Source organism: Lampris incognitus, chromosome 10 (assembly GCF_029633865.1).
Source record: "Lampris incognitus isolate fLamInc1 chromosome 10, fLamInc1.hap2, whole genome shotgun sequence".
Taxonomy (NCBI): domain Eukaryota; kingdom Metazoa; phylum Chordata; class Actinopteri; order Lampriformes; family Lampridae; genus Lampris; species Lampris incognitus.
In genome coordinates, this window is record NC_079220.1 from 8638804 (window position 1) to 8649875 (window position 11072).

Below are 11072 nucleotides of genomic sequence, written 5' to 3' on the forward strand. Positions count from 1 at the left end.
TTTCCCTTGAAGCTCTGGCCTGCACCTCCCCTCCCTTGAAGCGCCAATAATTGTGATATTCCGCGCCCACGCCAAACCACGAGTGGCAAACAGGTTTTTACTAAAAACGTGCCCAGAAGGAACATTTCTTTCGCCCCTAAACCCCAGACAAGCAGAAATCGACTGCCATCAAAGGGGGAGAGGTGTGGCTATGTCCAGGCCCGTTTGGGACGGGCAAGAACCGCGGTAGGTGCTGGTCCGGTGGAAGCGCACTGACTGACAGCTGTCCACTTTTGGTTTGCAAAGACTCACAACGAGTTCGCCATGAGAACGACAATGCACTTGCACGGAACCAGAGCAACTACACAGCGGTTTGTGCAGGTCCCAGACGGGCGAGGGATCGGGCGGCGGACTGGAGGCACCTCAAACTCCTCCCCCACCTCCTCCACAACCTTCCCACTCACCACCCTAACCCTAACCCAGTGGTTCTCCACCTTTTTGGGGTCCTGGACCCCCTGCGTATTTTTGATCTACCCTGAGGACCCCTCCACCTGATCTTGGGGGAGGGGGGGTTGCAATTCGATAGAAACAGTAGAAACTGCATTTTAAATTGCATTATAGCATTTATTCACTCTTTGGGGCAAAAATAAGAGCTTTCAGTTGTAACTTAGATATATGTAACAAAACAGAATTCTTATGCAGTAACTTTCAGATATATGTAACAAAACAGAATATGTATTCAGTAACTTTCAGATATATGTAACAAAACAGAATATGTATTCAGTAACTTTCAGATATATGTAACAGAACAGAATATGTATTCAGTAACTTTCAGATATATGTAACAACAGGATTTTTATGCAGTAACTTTTAACAATGCAAACGGGAGCGAGATCTCTTATTAAAATACAATAAATTACACTTGTGAAACAGATGTAATTAGAGAAAAAAGTCCTGTTACCCTTTATAGTTTAGGTAGATAAAGGTCTCAGTCACATTTGAGTAAAACAATCCCATTTCTATAAATGTCATAGGATCTTTTTTTTAAAGATATTTTATTTTCACGGACCCCTTGCAATTACACCACGGACCACTAGGGGGTCCGCGGACCCCCGGTTGAGAAACACTGCCCTAACCTGACCCTGGCGATTGAAGTGGGAGGAGTTGGAAGGTGTCAGTCCGCCGCCGGATTTGTTGCCAACGGGCAGCGGTGATGGTCGGGGCTTTCCGCATTTTGCCCCCCACCCCCCACCCCAAAAAAATCAGACTAACAAATAGATGGGGGGGGGGGAAACGAATGCAATTTGGCATTCCTATTTTAAGGCTTGCATTTTTTTAATTTGTTGTTTGTTTTTTTTTTCGCTTTTCACACAAGCTCGGTTTTATTTCACGAACTGATTTTTTTAACCGATGGATTTACGGAAGTGTTCGTTAAGGTTGCTCCATACTGTCCAGCATGTTCGTTGGGCCGTTGCAACACCGCAGCCACCTCCCCCCCCCCGGTTCGGGTTTGCTGCTCAGCTCAACGCGCGGACCGGAACACGCCCTTCTGCGGTGACGTCACCGAGGCGGCGCCACCCCACTTCCGGGTTGCGCTGCGCCGCCTCGCTGTGTTGTGATCGTGCAGGGCTTTCAGCTCAGGGATGACACGGTTCGGCCGACACTGGCTCGGATCGATTCGTTTAGTGCTTACGATTTGTGGACTACCCCATACCGGTTCCGTATCAGGAATAAGGTACATGTGGAGCTGAGTGTACATTTACAACGAATATTGATTTATAAACGGGCAACTTCGTGCTTTTGCGGGGGCTGCCATCCTCGTTGTGATTGACAGTAATGTGGAACTCAAGCCAAAGCTTCAGCTTTGCCCCGAAATTCAGGACTAGGCTATCAGGACTAGGCTACCAGAACTAGGCTATCAGGACTAGACTATCAGAACTAGGCTATCAGGACTAGGCTATCAGGACTAGACTATCAGGACTAGACTGTCAGGACTAGGCTATCAGGACTAGGCTGTCAGGACTAGACTATCAGGACTAGGCTATGAGGACTAGACTATCAGGACTAGGCTATCAGGACTAGACCATCAGGACTAGACTATCAGGACTAGGCTTTAAAGATCTCAGATAGGCAAGTTCAAATCTGTCATGAATTGTAAACCTGTCGATGTTTGAATAAATAAATGTAAAAAACAAAAACAAAGGGATTAGAGGACAATACGCCCCAGTTCACAAAGGCATTGCTTAGTATGGATGGGAATCCAATTCCATTTCAGATGAAGTACGTTATTTATACTGCCTTTTTTATTTTTACTCAGACAGCAGTAGAAAACCATTGTTACTCTGCGATACAATGCAAGGCAGATACATTTCAAGCAAGCTTTATCGTTAATAAATAGTATGATATGTGTAGATGTTCTGCTGATTGCATGTTCTTTAGTTTGGGGTAGATCTAGCTTGTGAGAATCTGTACCACCAAAATGTGAATGTGGAAGAGAATGCTTTCAGAATACTGAATTCATTAAATTGAGCAACGTGCAGTATGCAACAACAAAAAGGCGAGTTCAGCGGAAAGCTTAAAACACCTTTTTAATACCATTCACTTAATTCTTTTTTGTTCGTATTTTTTTTTCACATTCATCCCTTTGTTGTGATATTTCACTTTTATTATCTTATATGCACTTTTATTTTTTTTTAAATTTCATTCTCTTGCTGATTCTGAACCTTTTAAATGGACTTTTTATTCATTTGACTTTTTTTCAGCTTGTGATTGTTTTTATTTGTCTGCTTCTCTCGGATGCAAAGCACTTTGACTTGCATTTCATGTAGGAATTTATTATTAATGCAATACAATAACATCAAGGTCATTCCAGGAAAGAGAAAACTACGTAAATCACACTGACATGTCGAACAGCTCTGTATGTCTATGATACTTCTTAGTGGGACACTCTCTCTCTCTCTCTCTCTCTCTCTCTCTCTCTCTGTCTCATCTCTATACTATTTTACAGGTCTTCTGTCTTCTGTTCTCCTGATCAGTCTTTCAGAACTGGTGCTTGTGTTTTTAACAGTGCCGGTAACCTCTACACTACCCACATCCGCACTATGCCACCCTCAGTATCACCTCATGAGAAGTCCAGATGTCCCCAGTACCCAGGGTCGGGAATCAATCGTCTCAGGGTGCCTGATGACAAGGTGGACTGGAGTCGGGATTGGCCTGAGTATACTGCTGTGGATTACACTAGCCCAGTGGTGATGAAGAGACCAATATGGGCAGACCCAAATATTGAGTAAGAAGTAGGAGTGCAACTCACTGTCAGTCCTAAGTGCATTTCCTGCACTTATTTCAGTCATTGATGATATAAGGAAGGTCTGTAAATTTATTGACTGATATGTGAGTAAGTGAAGCCATGATTTAAATGGTGCTTCAATTTCAAAGTCACTGATTTCAAGACGTCTGACTCAGCAATTGGTACACACACTGTAAATGATAATCCCTCTAATTACACGGGATGGAAGTAGCATTTTTTTTTAAAACATATTCTCACATTTGGAGCATGGTGGAGAGAGCAATGATATAAAATGATGAAATATTGCTTAGAAATATGCAATATTTCTTGCATTTTAAAGACAACCCGATTTTCAATTGAGGCAGAGGAAACATCGCATTTACTCATTAAATAGTCTGTTTTATTATAGCAGTGTAATACCTAGAGATGCATACAGATTGCTATCAAAGATGGGCTGAAAGGTTTGATGTCTGTTTTGACTCGTTTGAGTTGTTTGTCGTACAGCGCCTTCTCCCCGCGGTTTAACGTTCTGGATGGGGCTGTGGACAGGACAAGCTTTGAGGGCAACTACAGGGTGGAGCAGGGAAGACCACTGTAAGTTATTATATCAAGTACAGATTAGAAAATGACTACACAGGGATCGCCAGTTCAAATCCCGTGATACCTCCGGCTTGGTCGGGCGTCCCTACAGACACAATTTGGCCGTGTCTGCGGGTGGGAAGCTGGATGTGGGTATGTGTCCTGGTTGCTGCACTAGCGCCTCCTCTGGTCGGTCGGGGCGCCTGTTCGGGGAGGTGGGGACTGGGAGGAATAGTGTGATCCTCCCACGTGCTACGTCCCCCCGGTGAAACTCCTCACTGTCAGGTGACAAGAAGTGGCTGGTGACTCCACATGTATGGGAGGAGACATGTGGTAGTCTGCAGCCCTCCCCGGCTCGGCAGCAGGAGTGGGGCAGTGGGGCAGCGACCAGGACGGCTCAGAAGAGTGGGGTAATTGGCCCGATACAGTTGGGGAAAAAAATGACTCATTAATTTCTGACATTTGGGAATCATTAGGCAGTAACTCTGACAATGTTTCTTTTCTCTTTTTTTTACCAGTGTAAATGGATGAGTAATCGGTTTTGCTAATAATGCACACGCCATTGTGATTTGACTTTTTCTGTTTGTTGCAAGCCTGTTTTTTTTTCTTTTTCTTAAATACTTAAAAATGAATTGATGAGATTTACTGCTCATTCCTGCTTTCTTAGAAACCCTCGTGGACGAACGGGGCTGGCCGGAAGAGGTTTGCTGGGACGATGGGGACCCAACCACGCAGCAGATCCAATTGTCACCAGGTGACTTTTCTCCTCCACAATTTGTCAAAAAGATACGGTCCTGTCCATGTGGTCCAGTCAACTGTCTGTTACAGTTCACTGTCAGTAGGATAAGGAATTTTTTGATTTAAAACGGAAGAATTATTTCTTTAAACGTGTCTCTTGCAATTCATCCCTTTTGCGGCATAAGGAATATTAGTATCATAAGGAATGCGAAGGTTTTTAATTAAAGCAGAATACCAATCATTTCTTTAAAATGAGTTTGAGAGTTTTCGTACCTAACCCCTCGCACAGGACAAGCCAATGAGTATTTGCGAACACCCCAAAACTACCAAAACCCGTGTCTATGATGTAAACAGATATGCAACCTGCAGCAGATCCAATGACTGTCAGTCAGATCAGTCAGATGACTTGTCTTTGTGAATACAGAACCCCCCCCCCCCGAATTGACCGTACTTTTACACTAAACGTCTTGATGATGCATGCTCAATAACACACACACACACACACACACACACATTCATACCTAGGGACAATTCAGTAATGCCGATTCACCTGACCTACATGTCTTTGGACTGTGGGAGGAAACCGGAGCCCCCGGAGGAAACCCACACAGACATGGAGGAGAACATGCAAACTCCACACAGAGGACGACCCAAGACGACCCCCAAGGTTGGACTACCGGCTCGAACCCAGGACCTTCTTGCTGTGAGGCGACCGCACTAACCACTGCGCCACCGTGCCACCCCACAACGATTGGTTTCATATGCAAATGATCATGACCATTAACTAGAGTTACAACGGCTATGTGTACTATTTGTTAAGCAAATGTGCTGTTTATAAGGGCGGGGATACCTGCGGTCAGTTGCAGTTCAGTGATTTACACTAAATGGCCATCTTTTCCCTGCATCACTATTAATGATCTACCTCTAACGCAGTCGCCCTAGCTGTACATGACATCACATGCGTTCTTAGCAAGGGTGCGATTAATATTAAGTGCCGTAAGGTGCCTGGCTGTAGGCTGACACACAGGGATGTCTGCTGGTTGCTGACTCTATTGTGAGTTGCTTTGGATAAAAACTTCCGTGGGCACACTACATCATGGGCAAATTTGGTCGCCTTTTTTGGGCCTTGTCAGTTGATTAACAAGAATATATCTATCCATCCAACCATTATCCAAGCCGCTCATCCGAATTCAGGTCGCGGGATGCTGGAGCCTATTCCAGCAGTCATTAGGCAGCAGGCAGGGGGAGACACCCTGGACAAGACCACCACACCATCACAGGGCCGACACATTCACACCTAGGGACAATTTAGTATGGCCGATTCACCTGACCTACATGTCTTTGGACTATGGGAGGAAACCGGGGCACCCGGGGGAAACCCACGCAGACACGGGGAGAACATGCAAACTCCACATAGAGGACGACCCCCAAGGTTGGACTACCCCGGGGTTTGAACCCAGGACCTTCTTGCTGTGAGGCGACCGCGTTAACCACTGCGCCACCGTGCCACCCCAGAACATAATATATGCCCCAGAATATATCTAAATATATCTACTACTACTACTACTACTACTACTACTACTTTTGTCTGCTCCCATTAGGGGTTGCCACAGCAGATCGTCCATTTCCATCTCTTCCTGTCTTCTGTATCTAAATACCAAAAGTGGGCAGTTCTGTCCTATGGTGTATTTTAGTATTTCCTCTTCCCCCAAGCAGTCAATGTCTAAATGGTTAGGGTTATGTTCTGATCTGTCATAAGAAGTTAAATGTTGTCTGTGCATATTTATTTTCCACTATACTGTATATGGGTAATCAACCATTTTGGGGAATTCCACTCTGTTTTGCACACAAGTAAAGAAAACTGGTGACTTTTTTCATAACATTCACAATATTCTGGTGTATGTCGCCGTCTGACAGATGGAAAGTTGATGCCAAAGATAAGAAGGTGTTCCACCCAGTGTCCAAACAGCCCATCCTGCAGTTTGTGTCCATCAAGAGGCTAGATTGTGGAGAGTGGGCCATCCCAGGGGTTGGTACTTTCTAATATAATCTGTCCCTCGAGATTTAATTTAACATTTAATGCATTCTGATTTCATAGTCCATGGTTTCTGGTCTCTATCACTCCCTCTCTCTTTCCCTTTCATGTGTCGTGTGCTATATGACTTGGAATCTGTTGTTTTGGTTATACTGTCCATTAATGCGGCACAGTGGCACAGTGGTTAGCTCGATCGCCTCACAGCGAGAAGGTCCTGGGTTCGAGCTGCGGGGTAGTCCAACCTCGGGGGTCGTCCCGGGTCGTCCTCTGTATGGCGTTTGCATGTTCTCCCCGTGTCCTCGGTGGGTTTCTCCGGGTGCTCCGGTTTCCTCCCACAGTCCAAAGACATGTAGGTCAGGTGAATCGGCCGTAATAAATTGTCCCTAGGTATGAATGTGTGTGCATGTCGGCCCTGTGTGATGGACTGGCGGCCTGTCCAGGGTGTCTCCCCGCCTGCCGCCCAATGGCTGCTGGGATAGGCGCCAGCATCCCCGCAACCCTGAGAGCAGGATAAGCGGTTTGGATAATGGATGGGTGGCTATCCATTAATGGGACTTTTCAGCGAGCCTCGGCCATCGAGCTTCCTGTATAACTAATTGCCCAAGACAGATGGTGGGTTTTGTTTCGTGAAACAAAAAACCCAGAATTTTGAGTGGGGCTGTGGGCTAAAAATGAATCCGTGTCTTTGACCTTGACTTTGGGGGATCAGGGCTTTCTCGGGCATATCAGGTGTTTTGGTTCTCTGGTCGCCCCGTTGCATCTGTGTGCATGTTGTTTTGTAGGGCATGGTGGACCCCGGGGAGCTGGTTTCTCTCACGCTGCAGCGGGAGTTCTCGGAGGAAGCTCTGAACTCACTGGCAGCCACGCCGTCAGAGAAAGCCAAAATCCACGAGCGCATCACCAAGCTTTTCAGCTCACCAGGGTTTCAGGTTGGTAATTGAGACCGACTCAGTAGTTTGATCGAGGGAATACTTGGATGTTTTTAAGTAAAATCTCTCAGCTAGCTGCTCGTGGTATCCATTGTTTTTTGTTTTTTTTATCCCCCCTCCCTTCTCCCCAATTGTACTTGGCCAATTACCCCACTCTTCCGAGCCGTCCCGGTTGCTGCTCCATCCCCTCTGTTGATCCGGGGGGGGCTGCAGACTACCACATGCCTCCTCCGATACATGTGGAGTCACCTGCCACTTCTTTTCACCTGACAGTGAGGAGTTTCACCAGGGGGACGTAGCGCGTGGGAGGATCACGCTATTCCTCCCCCCTGAACAGGCGCCCCGACCGACCAGAGGAGGCGCTAGTGCAGCAACCAGGACACATGCCCACATCCGGCTTCCCACCTGCAGACACGGCCAATTGTGTCTGTAGGGATGCCCGACCAAGCCGGAGGTAACACGGGGATTCGAACCGCCGATCCCCCGTGTTGGTAGGCAACGGAACAGACCGCTATGCTACCCGGACGCCCCTGCGGTATCCGTTGTTTTAAATGAGGAATGTCGACAGCGGTTTCAAACCAAATTGATATTTAGGTTAGTAGTAAAGATTTGCTCTTGCCCCACCCCCCACCCCCAAAACATGCACACACACACACACACGCTCTCTCACTCTTGCTTTCTCTTGCATCACAAGTGGGTTTTATGAAGGAAAATGAAAGACTTGAGATCTGAAATGTCAAGTGTCGTGTCTGTGTCTGTTGAGAGTTCTGTCACCCCATCGTCTTCGTCAGGTTTATAAGGGCTATGTGGACGACCCGAGAAACACTGACAACGCTTGGATTGAGACAGTTGCCATGAACTTTCATGACGAAGAAGGTCGGTGTGTGTGTGTGTGTTTATATCTAGTTATTGTTATTTTTTTTATTTATCTCTGGAATATGCACCATTGATATGTCCACATATAGTCCCACATAAAACATCTTTTTTTTCTCTCATTAATGAAGTTACAGTTTGGGCATTTCGCAAAACCTTGCCAACATAAAAGTGTGGCGATACGAGGCTTCTGTAATATCATAACACCATAATCACTGACCATTATGATGGTTGTGAGGAGAGTGGTAAAATCCCTGTGGTTACCGTAGGAACCAGTGTGGGTGGACTGCCGTTGCAAGCTGGCGATGACGCTGGGCAAGTCAAGTGGGTCGATCTGGACTCAGCTGTCCCGCTCTACGCCAGCCATTCCCAGTTCTTGGCGGTGGTCGCCAATGAGAGACGTGCCCACTGGTAACAATGGACAAGATGCTGGATTCTCAAAGGAAAGCTGGAGGAAAAACTGGCGCCGTTTTGCTTGCTGCTGAAGTGTACATGTTGGTATTTGGAATGTACATATAACGTACAAAACCAAAAAAAAAGGGGCCATGTTCCTTGTGTGTGTGTCCTGAGTAGTTTACTTGTGGTTTGCTAACCCTGTGTACTTTTGCTTTTTGTGAAATATATCCGAATAACCCACTGTAGCGATACCAGCTAAAGCGTAGCATGCTTTTCATTAGCGTTCCACTTCCCCTCGATCCTCTATTCCTGCAAGGAAGGGATGTTTCCAGATCAGCTATTTGATAACCATGCGTTAACCCTGACCCAGTTTTTAACATGGATCTGATTGGATAAAACTCAGTGGTTCTCAATCAGGTCCTCAAGGATCACCCAGTACTGGTGGTTTTCTGTTCTGCCAGGTTGTGGATTACTTTCACATGTTGTACCAGGTATTCCAGCCATCCAGGTTTTACACCTGAAAACCAGCAACACATATGAAATATGACTGCCGAGGGACACTTGACTCATGTCAGAGGTTGATCCGAGAACATCTCTCACTTGCGGAAACCAGGAGAACCCGTGTACCTATACATTATAAATCAAGAGCTAAGATTTTGCTCTAATGGACTACTGTCAATTTTGTGAGGATCAAAATTCAAGGTTAGCAGCTCGGTTGGTTCCTGCTCAGACCACAAGGCCTCACCGTGGTACACTGCAAAAAGATGTCAACATTTTTTCATGGTGTTAGAGCAATCCCAGCTAGTCCTCCAACCCATACGACCACACAGGCCGTTTGTTCCTACCCTCTCAGCAATCCAGTGCCTTTCATAGTACCCAACCATACGATATTATTATCACAGAGAGAAACCAGGAGGAAAATTAAAAATTCCCAAAACTAATTTTATTGTTTTTGTCTCTCAGGACTTGAAAGCTAAACACGAGGGTCTTGAATGTGCAACTCACGTATGGCGGTGTACCAGGGCCCATTCTCCAGCATAACAGCAGGCGAGCCTGTGTTCCTGAGTACGTATTATCTTAACATGTAAGGTTGACTAAATTTGTAATCATAACTTCTGGAAGCAGAGCCGTTTCCCACCAGACGACGAGCCTTGCGAACATGTCACGTCGTGTTATTGGACATGCGTTCAGTTAAGGCAACGAGGCATGGATGCAGAACTGAGGATCCCAGACACAGTCTCTTAAAAAAAAACATGGAAAATTCTGTTCTTGCAACAAAGCCAAAAGTAGAGCAGTAGCTTGATAGACTATAATCACTGGGTTAAATATCAGAGGTAGAAACGTCTCATCTCACAAGATGTGTGGATGCTTGGCAGTAAACTAGCTGGCTTGCAGCCTGAAATAACAATACAGTATACATAGGAGGGGACTGGATTATGCTTGATGTGTTTCAAAGTTTACCTTTTAGTCCAGCTAGTTTGCTCTACTCAAAGATTGAAAAGGTTTATTCATCACATGCTTCAAGTACAAGTACAATGAGCGGTGAAATGAATTTTTTTGTAAACTGAAAACTGCAAGAAAAGAAGTGGGTCATCAATAAAATAAGAATAAAATACAATAAAATTTGAAGAAAGTTAAAAAATCTGGCAAGTATACAGAAGGTATAGCCCAATAAATATCCTTGTACAGTGGTGCGGTTACGTACAAATAAAAGTATGCAAATAGCCTGTATGAGTAAAGGAAAGTACTAAGAGCGATGCACAAAAAAGGAACTTGAAAATTGAGATACTTCATGTGGCATGCACAATAAAGGACTGAATACATGAAATAAGTTGAATACTGATTAATCATGATCTACCTGACCGTATTACATGATATACCCATGATATAATTGTCAGTTCTGATTTGATGTTGAATAAGTGTGGTCTGTAGTAAAGTATCACATGGAAACGAACAAGGATGTAAGCGCTTGATGTGCACATGTACAGAAATCATTTTGCAACTCACTGACCTCGTATTGTTGACTTTGTAATGTATGTCTGAGTGTTCTGCAGTTGAAAAAGATTCTGACCCCCCCCTCCAAATTGAAATAAGCACTTTACTCAAAATCTAACGTAAGAACATGTTTATTCTATTTCATGTTGTGTAATTTGTGACGCTGACTTCATCAGTTGGAAGCATTTGTCTCTCTTATGACGTAATATAAGACACACTGGATGGAGGCAGTGATCTTCAAAAGTTTGTACTCCCTCTGGTG

General features: G+C 45.1%; 1 protein-coding gene across 4 annotated transcripts in view; it reads left to right on the forward strand.

Annotated features, from left to right (window-relative positions):
- The window catches only part of nudt9 (nudix (nucleoside diphosphate linked moiety X)-type motif 9), a 14272-nt gene extending 3626 nt beyond the window's left edge, over positions 1-10646 (forward strand). The window contains exons 1-8 of one of the 4 annotated variants that reach the window (XM_056288214.1): positions 1577-1714; positions 3047-3265; positions 3770-3859; positions 4512-4598; positions 6500-6611; positions 7400-7546; positions 8338-8422; positions 8689-10646. In XM_056288214.1, coding sequence (XP_056144189.1) covers positions 1623-1714; positions 3047-3265; positions 3770-3859; positions 4512-4598; positions 6500-6611; positions 7400-7546; positions 8338-8422; positions 8689-8834 — 978 coding nt within the window. In that variant the 5' untranslated portion in view covers positions 1577-1622 and the 3' untranslated portion in view covers positions 8835-10646. Of the gene's footprint in view, positions 1-1576; positions 1715-2986; positions 3266-3769; positions 3860-4511; positions 4599-6499; positions 6612-7399; positions 7547-8337; positions 8423-8688 lie in introns of those variants that run through there. The other 3 variants (XM_056288213.1, XM_056288215.1, XM_056288216.1) reach the window with 3 other exon arrangements.
- Positions 10647-11072: the final 426 nt, after the last annotated feature.